This window comes from Mauremys mutica, chromosome 2 (assembly GCF_020497125.1).
Source record: "Mauremys mutica isolate MM-2020 ecotype Southern chromosome 2, ASM2049712v1, whole genome shotgun sequence".
NCBI classification, from domain to species: Eukaryota; Metazoa; Chordata; order Testudines; family Geoemydidae; genus Mauremys; species Mauremys mutica.
Genome location: NC_059073.1, coordinates 70,118,336 through 70,132,728, shown reverse-complemented (window position 1 = coordinate 70,132,728; position 14,393 = coordinate 70,118,336). Strand labels below are relative to the sequence as shown.

The 14,393-nt window shown below is 43.1% G+C and overlaps 1 protein-coding gene across 1 annotated transcript in view; it reads left to right on the top strand.

The window, feature by feature from the left end:
* The window catches only part of TGS1 (trimethylguanosine synthase 1), a 47,510-nt gene extending 40,892 nt beyond the window's left edge, over positions 1-6,618 (top strand). Inside the window, exon 13 of the mRNA XM_045006352.1 lies at positions 6,301-6,618. Within this exon, the coding sequence (XP_044862287.1) occupies positions 6,301-6,417 (117 nt within the window). The 3' untranslated portion in view covers positions 6,418-6,618. The remainder of the gene's footprint in view (positions 1-6,300) is intronic.
* The last annotated feature ends 7,775 nt before the right edge of the window (positions 6,619-14,393 follow it).

Genomic DNA, 14,393 nt, shown 5'->3' with positions numbered 1-14,393 from the left:
CTTGCTGTTCACTATTTACATTGTAAGATATTTGCACCAGCAGTTTATCAGTAAATACTGAAGTAACTAAAAAATAGTGGTGTAAAATATTCATCAAGAGCGGGGTGGACTTTTGCTTTTAAGCATGAAGCGAGAGTCTAGTTTAATTTCTATATCAGTGGCTTCCCAATGATATTTTAATAGAACTTTGGCTTCCATAAACTGAAGCTTTTTTTTTTTTTAATTAAGAGGAAAGGTCTTTTCCTGTTAGTTGCCACAAAAATATTCATCAAAAATTCTTCTCTTCAGCTGCTTTTTTTTTTTTTTTTTTAGTACAGCATATTAGTTTAATACTACAGAAGAAAAGGAGCAGTGCTACTTCTGTTTTTTGGGTAACATCTAATGACTTGTGCTTCAGCTTTTAGCACTTGAGCAAATCTCATTTCTCTTTAACTCTCCTTTATAAAAAAAAATTAAACTTCACAAGCAATTGGATAAGGTGAGGAAAAATGAACACAAGAGACTTTACTGGAAGGGGAGCTATTAATTGGTGACTTGTTGGCCAAATGAATCATAATTATGTAAAGCTGACAGAGCCAACAAAATACTCATGTTTGGAATAATAACCGGAACAGCATGACAAAAATTGTAAGGATGATGGTTTCTAAGATGGCTGCAGATAAGTTATTACTCAGTGGCTGCACGGGAGTTCCCTCTGAATTTAAGGGAAAGATTTAGGCAAACTGCCCAGGGATGTCAGCTAAAGTCTTGTGCAAAACAAAATCCAATTCTGTTTCATTAAACGTGCAGTGAAAGCAGGATTTCTTTACAGGCATAAGCCAAGACTGTAGCTGTCCACAGCATTTTAATCCACATTTTCCATGGCAACATTAACGTCTAAAGCATGAAGTATCAAATTCTAGGCATGCACCCACTGCATTTTTTCATAGAATATTTTTCCATAGAGTTTACGTCTAGAAAGGACCATCAGATCATTTTGTATGATCCTCAGTATATCACAAGCCATTACATTTCCTCCATATACCCCTATATTAAGCCCAAAGGCTTTTTTTAGAATAAGAATTTCAGTCCTCAGAAGACTCAACTGGCAGAGAACAGGACAGACTAAAGTATCACCAATGCTTGAGGTCCCTGTAATGACAGGAAATTGATTAGGTGAGATATGTCTGCATGATCCCAGCAGGCAAACCACACCCCACAATGCAGGGGAAGGAGGAGAAACTCCCAAGGGTCCTGCTAGTCCTTCCCAACCTAAATCTGGCAATCTATGTAAGCAAGACGCACCATCCAGGCATCTAGAAAGAGGTATTTCTGAACACCTCAAGAGCACGGGTCCATCCTATACGGTGACCTGTCTTCAGCTGTGGCCAACCTCTGATGCTTCAGAGGAAGGGGAGAAAAAATAAACCAGAACACATCTAGCTAGTTATGCGTTGGGAAAAAAAATTCCTTCCTGACCCCTGCAGACAACCCCCTGAAGCATGAGATTTGATTATAGTTTATCTCATAACCTACAAGGCATAGAAAAGAATGTTGTGTAGCTGAATCCAGCTTTCAGATGTTGTATGACATTCATTTCTATCTCTGTAGCTTTGTGAGGAGTTGGTCCTTAAAACTGCTGCTGATCCCTTTGGTTAGCATTGCTTTTTAGACAAGGTCCAAGACTAAGACATAGCAAAGCCTGACCCTCTGATCTATATAGAGATATATTTCTTTTAACTTCCCTTCCAAATAGTTAAAGGCAAAGAGTGAGAGACAGTGAGATCTTATGTTAATTTGAATGTGCAGTGATTGGCACAGGAGAAGAACTTAGATTCATAGATTTTGCCAGATAACAATACTTACTATACTTCGCTTTTAAAATGCATCTCATCTATAAAACAAACTCAGCTTCTCTAGTATTTAATGAAGACTCAAGACAAAATAGAAAGAATCACAGGATCAGTTCTGGATTTCAGACTTGCTAAAATTCAAGGTGCTTGGATCTTGGATTTTGGTTTGGGCTTATCTCAGTTTTTAAATAACACCAGAGTTTTGAGGGGTTTCCATACATAGTTGTCATTCTTCATTGAGTCTTTAAAGTATTTACATGAAAAATGCTGCCTGCAAGGATAGCGGGTATTTGGAACTTCATTGTATTCTGTGTAAAGCCCAAAGCATTTAAAGAATATTATCTTTCCTTAACAGGTTAGGATTTTTGTTAGCTTCTAGGTTGTTAGAATATTAATTTTAATTTTCTGTCTGCATATTGTATAAAGTGACATGGGTGCTACAGCACTGTTGTAAGACTGATTCTTTAGAGAAAGCAAAATGGCAGTGTGAGCAATCAAAGAAGTTGAACATTTTAGGGGAGTCTATTCATTGTAAGTCCAGCTAGTGGAGGAAATTGATGCCTAGATTAGCTGCTTTAAGGAATTCAGGTCTGAAGAAAGTAGGAGAAAAAGAAGAGGACAGAGAAACATTCCATGCTGGATCAGATACTTTCAGCATATATAGTAACTTTGCACATTACCTTAATTGCTAACCTAAAAAGATCCATAATTTGTAATCATTTTCTAAGATCACGTAGCCATCCAGATCTAATTTTGTGCTCATATTTCCTTTTTCACATCCCCTTATATTTTATTTAAAATGTAACTGGAGTACAAAGGAGAATGTCAAAAAATTGTGGGGTTTTTGGTGGGGTTTTTTGTTTTTTTTTTAATAATTTTACTAAGAATGGGAGGTGCATGTTGATATTTCTAAGAATAATGGGAGATGAAAGAACAGAATGTTTGGAAATAACAAAGGAGGGAATACGGATCGAGGAAGGCAGTGATTGTAGTTTTTAAAAGCATTTGTCAATTAGTGTGTAGTTAGTCTTGTGTAATGCTGGGGTTTTTCCCCCTCTATAACTGTCAGGGTTCATTGAACCCTGCTAATTAGAATTGCCAGCAAGTATCTTTTATGTAATTAGATCTCGAGTAATTTGTACATCAACATAATCGGAAAATGTTCTTAGATTTTTTTTCCCACATGCAGGTTGTTCCATATGAGTGAGCAGCACTTCTGTACTGAATTCTGTTTGTTTCTGTGGACCTCCCCTCAACAAAAAGAAGGTTGAGGAATTAGCATAGAGTGTGGGTGGGATTTGAGCAGACAACCTGTGTAGTTCATGACATTCTGGAATCTTGAGACTTTTATACTACATTTTGTTTAATTTTCCTATATTGTTTAGTATCAGAGAGGGGTAGCCATGTTAGTCTGGTTCTGTAGAAGCAGCAAAGAATCCTGTGGCACCTTATAGACTAACAGACGTTTTGCAGCATGAGCTTTCGTGGGTGAATACCCACTTCTTCGGATGCAAGGCTTGCATCCGAAGAAGTGGGTATTCACCCACGAAAGCTCATGCTGCAAAACGTCTGTTAGTCTATAAGGTGCCACAGGATTCTTTGCTGCTCCTATATTGTTTATACTTGTATATTTAATTGGCTTCAAGGAATCTTGTCACATTTTGTTTAAGTATTTTTAGTGATTGACTGAAATTGTAACTATACTCATTCTGGATCTAATAGTATGAAACTATAAATAGCCACACACAGTGTAATTGTTCAAATGTGATTCAGTACGTGCCACCTTTCTTCAACGCTTATGTCCTGCGTTCAGGGGCGGCTCTAGCCATTTCGCCGCCCCAAGCACGGTGGCACGCCGCGGGGGGCGCTCTGCTGGTCGCCGGGAGGGCGGCTCCGGTGGACCAGCGGGACCAGCGGACCCTCCACAGGCACGCCTGCAGGAGGTCCACCGGAGCCGCCCTCCCGGCGACCAGCAGAGCACCCCCCGCAGCATGCCGCCCCAAGCACGCGCTTGGTGTGCTGGGTCCTGGAGCCGCCCCTGCCTGCATTTCAGCTAAGTCCAACATTTTATTTTTCTTTGTATTTATACACTGTTGTGTAGTTTCCATTTGGCTTACTAGGAAGCTGGAAAAATTAAGGAAATCGGTCCCTTTTTTGTCTTTATCAAACATTTTTATTAAATGCTTCTGTTGCTTAGCAGGAATTCATTAGTAATGCACAGAAACATTTCATGCTGCAAATTGTATTCCTAAGTGTGTTGAAATAATATTGAAATGCCTTTTTTCTGGCATTGTGTAGGTACCTGCTCTCATACTGAGTAGTCTCTTTCAAAATATTGATGTAATAACTTAAACAAATCTAATTACAAAACATACGTATTCCAACACTTTTGAAGGGATTACTACTGCTTTTTCTCATACAGAATTCTTAAAGAAGAGTAGCACAAAACTAACATCCTTACATTTGTTTTGCCCTCAGATGTTAACAACTTTGCCACTAAAACTTCAAGTAAGAAAAAATAAGTCAGAACATTTAACATTCCTGATCACTTGCCAAATTCAGATTCTTATGCTATTTATAAATACTTCGGTCAGCTTCTGCTTTTTTGCCTAAGTGTTAGGTTGCATTTTGACAGGAACAGTGTTTTTTCTTTTTAACATTAAACTGGGGGATGAAAAAGCTTTTAATGCTTTTGTTCTTGTCTGCTGCTGTAAGTAAGAAAATAAATATCTGTTTCAGATTAATATGTGGTAATTATTGATTTGCATAAAAAAGTTCAAAGTAGAATTTAAATTAATGTTATTTCCTCTCCATTACAGTAGCTGTTTTTTTACTAATACAAAAATAAGAGGAAGTTCAGCATATTTAAATATAAACTCATGTATAAATCTCAAAGGAGTATAGAAGAGGTAACAGTGCATACTTAACTTTGCATTTTAGCAGCTGCTACCATGGACTTCTTGGTCTAAAGGTCAGTTAAAATCTACTGCAGGCTTGCAGTCCATGACCCTAACATTTTAGTCAGCATAGAATCACTTTGTACCTTTGCTTTCTTGGGAGCAATTTGAATGCAAAACTGAGGCAAAGACAGTAAAGTGTATCAATTTATCATATTGGGTGCTACCCAGTCGTTTAACAGCTGCAGGCAGACTGCAGCACATGTGTGGAACCGCATTGAAATCAGGAGGCCCTGTATCGGCACAACTGCCTGCCCATGCACATTGCCAGATCAGGGTCTTCAGGGATACCTTTTCTTTTTTTTCTTTAAAGATACATTTTCAGTTACCTTCCCTATATTTTTTCTTTCCTTCTTGTGGTAGTCCATCAGATGTACTGCTGTAATAAACAAGTATTTCCTATTGCTCACACTTGGCACAATGGTACTGCATACTGTAAATATGAAGTAGGAAGAACACTATTACTGAATGCTATAGTCATAGAATGAGAGCACCTGCTGCAGCAAGTTCTCTTTGCTACTGTCCTGTAAATATTCCTTTAAAATTAGTGGAGCATTAAGGATGTACAAAGCATAGTAACTGAACATCAGTAGATTCAGTAGACATTTTGCCATTGACTTTAATGGGACCAGGATTTCTATCTGGAACATTCAACAGCAGCCAGTCAGTTTGCTAGCTGTTTTATTCTAAACATTGTGTGAGACTTTAAAGTAAAAAAAAAAATAGTGTCTAGTCAAGGGTTTTTTTGTGGCACATTTTTCTCATCCCATATTTTTTCTTGAGCAGTCAACTCCTGTGCAATCTTTCATCCTTTCCTTGATTCTTAAGATTTAGCTCTCATACTCTATAAAATTTTGGGACTGTCTGGCATTTTGGTGCCTTCCTGTTGCTGTTTGCTTCAAGTGAGATGGACAAACTGCAGTGCTCTCAAAACACTGAGGGTCCTGTACCCCAGAATTAACATTTATGGTAACCTGTTATTTAAAAACACTGAAGTGTGAAACAATAGCAGGCATTTTTCCACATATGTCGTCCTACTGTTCTAATAGCTATGAAGGGGGGAGATTTTTCAGAGGAACAAATGGCACATAGACACTAATCAGCCATTGTTTTGTTGTTTGTTTGTTTGTTGTTTATGAAGGGGGGAGGGATAGCTCAGTGGTTTGAGCATTGGCCTGCTAAACCCAGGGTTGTGAGTTCAATCCTTGAGGGGGCCGCTTAGGGATCTGGGGCAAAAACTGGTCCTGCTAGTGAAGGCAGGGGGCTGGACTTGATGACCTTTCAAGGTCCCTTCCAGTTCTAGGAGATTGGTATATCTCCAATTATTACTTTTTTTTTTTATTACCTTTAAATATTTAGGGGGAAATTTTTCAGTGTTACTGAGGAATGTGTCCCCGTTTTAATAGTAGCAAAGAAAACACTTTTGATGATGTTTGGTTATGTGAGATGAATGAAAGACATGCTTTGAAATTGCTTGTTTTTCTGTTTTTATTTGTTTTTATTCTTTTTAGGTTGCTTCCTTAGCTGGGCCAGGAGGTCAAGTTGAAATAGAACAAAATTTTCTCAATAATAAATTGAAGACAATAACTGTTTATTTTGGTGACCTAATCAGACGAGATGCATCTTGAACTCAGTGCATATATACCCAACTAAGAAATGGATCATGGTGTTCTAGGCTTCCTAATAATATAGACTTGATTTCACTTTGTCTCTAATTGTTGGCTTTGGTTAAATTTCTTCTAATTTTTTTCTCCTTTCATTTTTTGTTTAGAGAAATATGTTTTCATCCTGTTCATTGCAAATAAGTCAATAAAATACTTTTATAATAAGATTTTTGACATTGATGCATTTCTTTAATTAAAATAACAAAATAAAACTTTAGTAGTTTTCATTATCAAAGATCTTATTGTAAATCTAGGGAAAGCTGCCTTCAGAATGATACATGTCACAATACCAGTCTAAGAGGAGTTCAAGGCTCTGTTCAAATATGCATGCAGAACCTAAATTATATTTTATATTAGGTATTTTTGTGCTTATCAATTTTCCAACCCTGCATAATATTCAGAACAAATTGAGAGATATCTAATACTTAGTACAAACTAATTCCAGAAACAAATAATGAAAATGGAGTTTCTCTGAAAAAAAAATGTATAAAGATCTATAGTCCATGCTTAAATAATTAAACATAATAAGCTACTATATGGGAAACCCTACCAAAGACTTACGAAAGTCAGAGTTAAGCAGCTCTCAGTTCAGCTAGAAAACATTTATGTGGTCATTGTTCATCATGCTAGGGTCCACAGACTTGTTACCAGGGGTACTTCAATCTGCTTGAGGCTTGTGGGCAGGACCAGATTTGTCAGTCCCTGGCAGCAGGGCAATAGCCTTCCCCCTGAAATTCCCTCCAGTCTATTTGCCTTCCCAGCGGCCGGTTGTTCACTCAGCCCTTGCTGCTGCAGAACCTTTCTGAAGGAAATTCCAAACTTTATTTCAAATTTCTAACTAGCAGTGTGACTCACTGTTGTGTCCCAGGGCTGCGTTTGCCTGCTTCCCCTTCTGAGGTGTTTGCAGTGGCTGGGGCCCCTGCAGGCTTCAGAGAGAAAAGCCATAAGCATAAGGAAAGGTCTGTGTCTTACTCCCCCTTATTGAATGTCTCATTGGGGAACTCACCTGGCTCTGTGGGCAGAGTGTGGTCCCAAACCAGGTAGGGTTGGCTTGGCTTGGCCCTCTGCCGTGGGAAGGGAAAGAGGCAATCAGGATTGGAAATGAACTGGATCCAAGGCAAGCAACTCCCCTCCCCCATCTCTGAGGGGGGAGAATCCAGAAGGGCAGTGTGCCCGATAGAAGATTGCACCTGAGTCCCTATAGACCACACCTGCAGCCACATTCTGTTGAGCTCATCCATCTACTCCCCCTTCCCTCAGACTGTAGATGGAGGGCACTGGACACCCCATGGGACACTGCCAATGCCAGGAAGTGTGGTAAGGGGCCTTTGGGCCCAACTCCCTCTCCTTGCTACCACTTCCTATATCAGACCTCCGGGATCTCTATTGATATACCTAACTCAGGCCTCTAGGGGAAATGCAGACCCATGTGGCCCCCGTACAGTAGAAAGGGGTAGAATCTCTGAGGAGTTGATTCTTGAACAACAGTATCTTTCCCGAGAGACCCCAAGGGGACCTTGCTGGGGAGAGAAGACAACAAATCCAGCTTCTTTGAGGGCAGGGGATTGTCATCCATTTATTTTTCTGAAGGGATGTCTGAGTCAAATGTTGCTCCTCTCTAAGAAGCAGCATCATAGGGACTGAGACACACAAGCCCATTTGTGATTCACTACTCTGTGTCAGCAACTGTTGTCAGGCCCAACGCACTCACTACACATGCCACGCTGTTGTCATAATCTGTATGTAAAAAGATGGCACCTAAGGCAGTGGTTCTCAGCCAGGGGTCTGGGCCCCCTAGGGGCCCGCGAGCAAGTTTCAGGGGGTCTGCTAAGCAGGACCCGTGTTATATTCACTGGGGGCCAGGGCCGAAAGCCTAAGGCCTGCTGCATAGAGCTGAAGCCTCTGGTTCTGAGCCCCACCACCAAGGGCTGAAGCAGAAGCCTGAGCAACTTAGTTCTGGCGCGGGGTTCTGGACAATTGCCCTGCTTGCTATCCCTTAATGCCGGCCTTGGCTTTTATATGCAAAAAACAACTTCTTGTGGCACAGGTGGGCCATGGAGTTTTTACAGCATGTTGGGAGGGCCTCAGAAAGAAAAAGGTTGAGACCCCCTGGTGTAAGGTATCCTTTACAAACTAGTAACACAACTGGTCCTGAAAATCTTTGTGTGGTATATTTACAGGGTGTGTACAAAGTTATAAATATGTGCTAGAATTATGTTCTTAAAACTGTGGCAAGCAATGCATAAGCCCAGTCTACCCTAGACAAAAGAATGTGTATTTGCTTGTCTGACCAGCCTGGTCATTGGGCAGAGACAATGAAGGGACACACACTAGCAAACAAAGTTATCAAGCGGGGAGGAAAACAGCATAATGTCTGTACCCCATCAGGAAAGCGAAACTTTGTCTGGGATTATTACTTGTCAAAGTACCTTTCAGTGGCTTACTAGAATATTGAAAAAAAGGAGCTAGAACCCCATCATTATCGGTCACCTAAAGAGTCAAAAAATCCAAGCACTTTGAGTTCCGTGTGTGGGTCCCGGCAAAAGAACGGGCCAGCCATTCTGGAAGAATAACTGGTAAGACAAACTTCTTTGAACAAAAGACACTGAGTTTTAGTCTTAGAAGCATATTTTTACTTTTGTTTGTAACCATTCTGTCCTTATACTTGGTATCACTTAAACCTATGTCTTTGTTAATAAAACTTTTTACGTTTATCATAAGCCAGCTCAGTGCTTTGATGGAAGTACAGGGTTTGTCAACCATGTTAATACACTGCTGTGTACTGTCTCTCCTTAAAAGAGCAGTGAACTTGACAAGGTTTTGTGGATGCTACAGTAAGAGGGGCTGAGTGTGGCAGAAAAAGATTTTTTGGGAAGAACTCGGGACTGGGAGCGTGTTGGTGGAAGCTGGTGGAAGTCAGGGTGAGGCTATGTGCACACTGTTGGTGTCAGGGCTCTGAACCAAAACTGTGCAGCACAGAGGCACTCAGTGACAAAACCCATTTCTGGTCTGGGTTGAATCCCAGGATATCAGAGGAACAAATTCCAGAAAGACTAAATCAATGCTGGTTCCTTTGTTCACCTTAATGTAATGCAACATGGTAGATAATTCTCAGGGTATGTCTACACTACGGGATTATTCCGATTTTACATAAACCGGTTTTGTAAAACAGATTGTATAAAGTCAAGTGCACGCGGCCACACTAAGCACATTAATTCGGCGGTGTGCGTCCATGTACCGAGGCTAGTGTCGATTTCTGGAGCGTTGCACTGTGGGTAGCTATCCAGTAGCTATCCCATAGTTCCCGCAGTCTCCCCTGCCCATTGGAATTCTGGGTTGAAATCCCAATGCAAAAACAGTGTCGCGGGTGATTCTGGGTAAATGTCGTCACTCAATCCTTCCTCCGGGAAAGCAACGGCAGACAATCATTTCGCACCCTTTTTCCCTGGATTGCCCTGGCAGATGCCATAGCATGGCAATCATGGAGCCCGTTTTGCCTTTTGTCACTGTCACTATATGTGTACTGGATGCTGCTGACAGACGCGGTACTGCACTGCTACACAGCAGCATTCATTTGCCTTTTTAAGATAGCAGAGACAGTTACCAGTCATGTTGCACTGTCTGCCATTGTAAATTGGCGATGAGATGACGGTTATCAGTCGTTCTGTACCGTCTGCGGCTATCACGGGTGCTCCTGGCTGGCCTCGCTGAGGTCGGCCGGGGGCACATAGGCAAAAATGGGAATGACTCCCCGGGTCATTCCCTTCCTATGTTTTGTCTAAAAATAGAGTCAGTCCAGCCTAGAATATGGGGCAAGTGTACTAGAGAACCAGAGAGCACAGCCACTCCGTGTCAGAGCCCCAGAGATCCCGCAGAAATGATGAGCTGCATGCCATTCTAGGGGGTGCCCCTGCAACAACCCCACCCGTTGCTTCCCTCCTCCCCCAACCCTCCTGGGCTACCATGGCAGTGTCCCCCCATTTGTGTGATGAAGTAATAAAGAATGCAGGAGTAAGAAACACTGATGTTTTAGTGAGATAAAATGACGGGGAGGAAGCCTCCAGCTGCTATGATAGTCCAGGCAGGACATTAAAGGTTGGAGAGGGGAGAGGAGCCCAGCCCCCGCTGCTATGATAGTCCAGGCAGTACAGAATCTTTTCTTTACACATGAAGGGGGCGGGGCTGATGGAGCTCAGCCTCCAGTTGCTATGATGAGGACGGTTACCAGCCGTTCTGCACCATCTGCTGGGAAAGACCAGGAGTTATTCCTATTTTTACCCAGGCGCCCCCGGCCGACCTCACTGAGGCCAGCCAGGAGCACTCACAGGATGATGACGAGGACGGCTATCAGTCCTTCTGTACTGTACCGTCTGCCACCGGAGAGGGAAGGGGAGAGGATGCTGCGGTTTAGCGCTGCAGCACCCTGTCTACCAGCAGCATGCAGTAGACATAGGGTGACATTGAAAAAAGGCGAGAAACGATTTTTTTTCCCTTTTCTTTCGGGGGGGGGGGAGTGTGTAAATTGACGACATACACCCTGAAACACCCGGGAAAATGTTTTTGACCCTTCAGGCATTTGGAGCCCAGTCAAGAATGCAAATGCATTCCGGAGACTGCGGGGACTGTGGGATAGCTGGAGTCCTCAGTACCCATTCCGTCCCTCCATGAGCGTCCATTTGATTCTTTGGCTTTCCGTTACGCTTCTCACGCAGCACTGTGCTGTGGCCTCTGTCTATCATAGCCAGGAGATTTTTTCAAATGCTTTGTCATTTCGTCTTCTGTAACAGAGCTCTGATAGAACAGATTTGTCTCCCCGTACAGTCCATGCTGGAGCTCTTTTTGGATTTGGGACTGCATCGCCACCAGTGCTGATCAGAGCTCCACGCTCGGCAAACTGGAAATGAAATTCAAAACTTCGCGGGGCTTTTCCTGTCTACCTGGGCAGTGCATCCGAGTTCAGATCGCTTTCCAGAGCGGTCACAGCAGTGCACTGTGGGATACCGCCTGGAGGCCAATACCGTCGATTTGCGGCCACATTAACCCTAATCCGACATGGCAATACCGATTTCAGCGCTACTCCTCTCGTCGGGGAGGAGTACAGAAACCGGTTTAAAGAGCCCTTTATATCGATATAAAGGGCCTCATTGTGGGGATGGGTGCAGGGTTAAATCAGTTTAACGCTCCTAAATTCGGTTTAAACGCGTAGTGTAGACCAGGCCTCAGTGAATAGTCCCTCTGCTCACCTTAGAGTGCAGTATGGCAGATTAACAGAGAAAAGACTAAGCAAGAGATCAGTGCTAATTCCACTGGGTTCACAAGATTAGTTGCGTATAGTACATCAGTAGATCGTCTGCAGGTAGTACAAGTCAGTGCTAAGGAAACCAGTGCTAGGGGAATTTTTGATAGCTATTGCAAAAAGCTTTATAGCCAAAATAAAAGAGAGAAAACCCCAGTTAACTCTAGTCTATGCTAGCAGTGGGAGCATATCCTTGGTGTCGCTGAAAAGAAGGGGGAGCTAAGGGGTTGCCACAAATATGAATATTAGCGAGTGAAAGTTGCAGAGAAGAAACACTAGTATACTAAAGTTAGGATCAAACCCAGCAAATTAAGGCTACTCAATAAGATCAAAAGCTTTCTCTTCCAGAGGAAGTGCAGCTGCTGAAGCAGACATTTTTACATAATACAAATAACATTACTGAAAGTGCTTATACCATCAGCTGGTTCTTAAAACAATCTAATCACTGGATATTGAACATTATCACTGTGTGGTGGGGCGGCTGCCCCTCACTGGCATGTAAGGGGTTAAAGCCAGCCTGGGGAGGCTGCGCGAGAGGCAGCCAATAAGGAAAACACGTGTAATGCCAGCCAATTAGAGGAAGATTTATTGGAGGACTGCATGGCCAGGCTGGCCCATATAAGAAGGGGCTGCTGAGCAAAGCAGAGGCAGTCACTCTCTGGAGTTTGAGGGAGGAGGACTGGCTGGCTGCTTAGAGGGCTGGCGCGCCATAGACAGAAGAGCGCTGGGCAGGATCAGCAGAGTATGAGAAAGCTCCAGGTTGATGGCTGCCAAACTGAGGCCCTTATGGAAGGGCAGAGGAGGTGCTGGGGATGTGGGGGAAGTGGCGCAGGGAAGGAGAGGGTGGAGTTGGAGGAGGGGCAGTATGTGGCTGCTGGCTATAGAATCCCTGGGTTGGGGCCCAGAGTAGTGGGTGGGCCTGGGCTTCTTTCCCCCCGAGCACCTTGCCCCTACTGGCCACTGAGGGGAATGGCCCGTGCATGGACTGCAGTCTGCCACTGAGATGAGTGGCTAGAACCTATACTGCAGATTGCCACTGAGGCAAGTGGTTGGGCTGAGGACTGTCGGTCTCCTGGAAGGGGGGAAAGTGCTGAGTGGGACACAGCTGGAGGACTGTGTCCAGAAACGGACAACACTGTCCGGGGAGCGATGTGGGTCCTGGACAAGAAACAGGAGTGACAATGGGCGAGACACCACCAGAGGATGGCGCACTGGCAACCTCGAGCTAATTCCCAGGATGGCCAGCAGGAGATGCCATTGTGGTGAGTCAAACCCAATTACACACTGACTCTTTCCTTTCCTTGTGATTCTAAGTACTGAGGTCAGGGTGGGGAGGAATAGCCTTGAGATTCATATTTAGTCTAAACTAATTCACCCAATCAATCGTTTTAATCTGTCTAGTTCAGGTATTTCTAACATTCCTGTCACTGGGATATCTTAGTGCTGTACGGTGTACTAGAGATGGATTTTCAGGGGCTAGCAAATTGTAAATTTCTATTTTGAAGTGTAACCATTTTAAACTAGTAAAAATGCAGCTAATATACATTATTCCTGATTAAGGACTGTAGTGGGCCAGCAGGACTCCCTGGCTCAGTACTGCTCCATGCTTTGGTTTGGAATGGGGTCTGTAAACCTCATCACACACACTCCCCCTCAGCTCCAGAGTTGCAGATGCACTTGTGTTGACAGACCTTTCCCCATCTCATGGAAAATATCTTCATTTTTATGATCTCTGCAGCTTGGTGTACTTCGAAGTGGAACGATTGCAGAGACAAGTACCACCACATGATTCAGGAGTTGTGATCTTTCGTGGACTGTCGCCATCATAGGGTGAAATCAATTGCTAGCCAGAACAGGTAACCCCATAGGTAGAAATGTAGGGCATCTACAGCCCACTTTACAGATAGGGTCTCCTTCTTGATAATCAAATAGGCAACTTCCCATGGGAACAACTTCCTGCTAAGATATAGGACAGACTGTTTCTCTCCTCCCACTTATTGTGACAGTATGGGTCCAAGGCTGACAAATTAATCTGTTTGCAAAATAAAAGGGATTGAGAAGTCAGGGTGAAACAAAACAAGTTCCTGGATCAGTGGTTCTTGTAATATCTGGAAGGCTTTGTCACAGGCTTCAATCCAGAGGCTCTTCCTTGATGAAACATCTTTTTCCAGATCGGTTAAAGGGGCCGCAATCGTGGCAAAGTCAAGGATGAGACACTTATGGTTTCCTGCTAGCCCCAGAAGCAGCACACTTGTTTCTATGTATTAGGGAATCGAGCATTCTGACAAAGCCTTCACCTTTCCCCCAATGGGCATAACCACCACCACGCCACCCCACCCCCACACACACACGCACTGTTTCTCAGGTTTTTCACAGTTGGCCAAACAACATTTAGCAGGGTTGGCTGTCAGTCCTGCTTTCTGGGATGCCTGTAGGACCACTATGAGGTGTCTCAGGTTGTCATCCTAGGTCTCACTATAAATGACAAATATAATTGATACAAGTGGCTGCATGCTGCCTATGCGATCATAATACTTTTTTCATTAACCTCCAGAACATAGTGGCAGCCCCATGCAGACCAAAGGGTGTGGTTGTAAATTGGAATAAACCCATGGGTGAATAGAAGGCAGTCTCCTGGGATTTG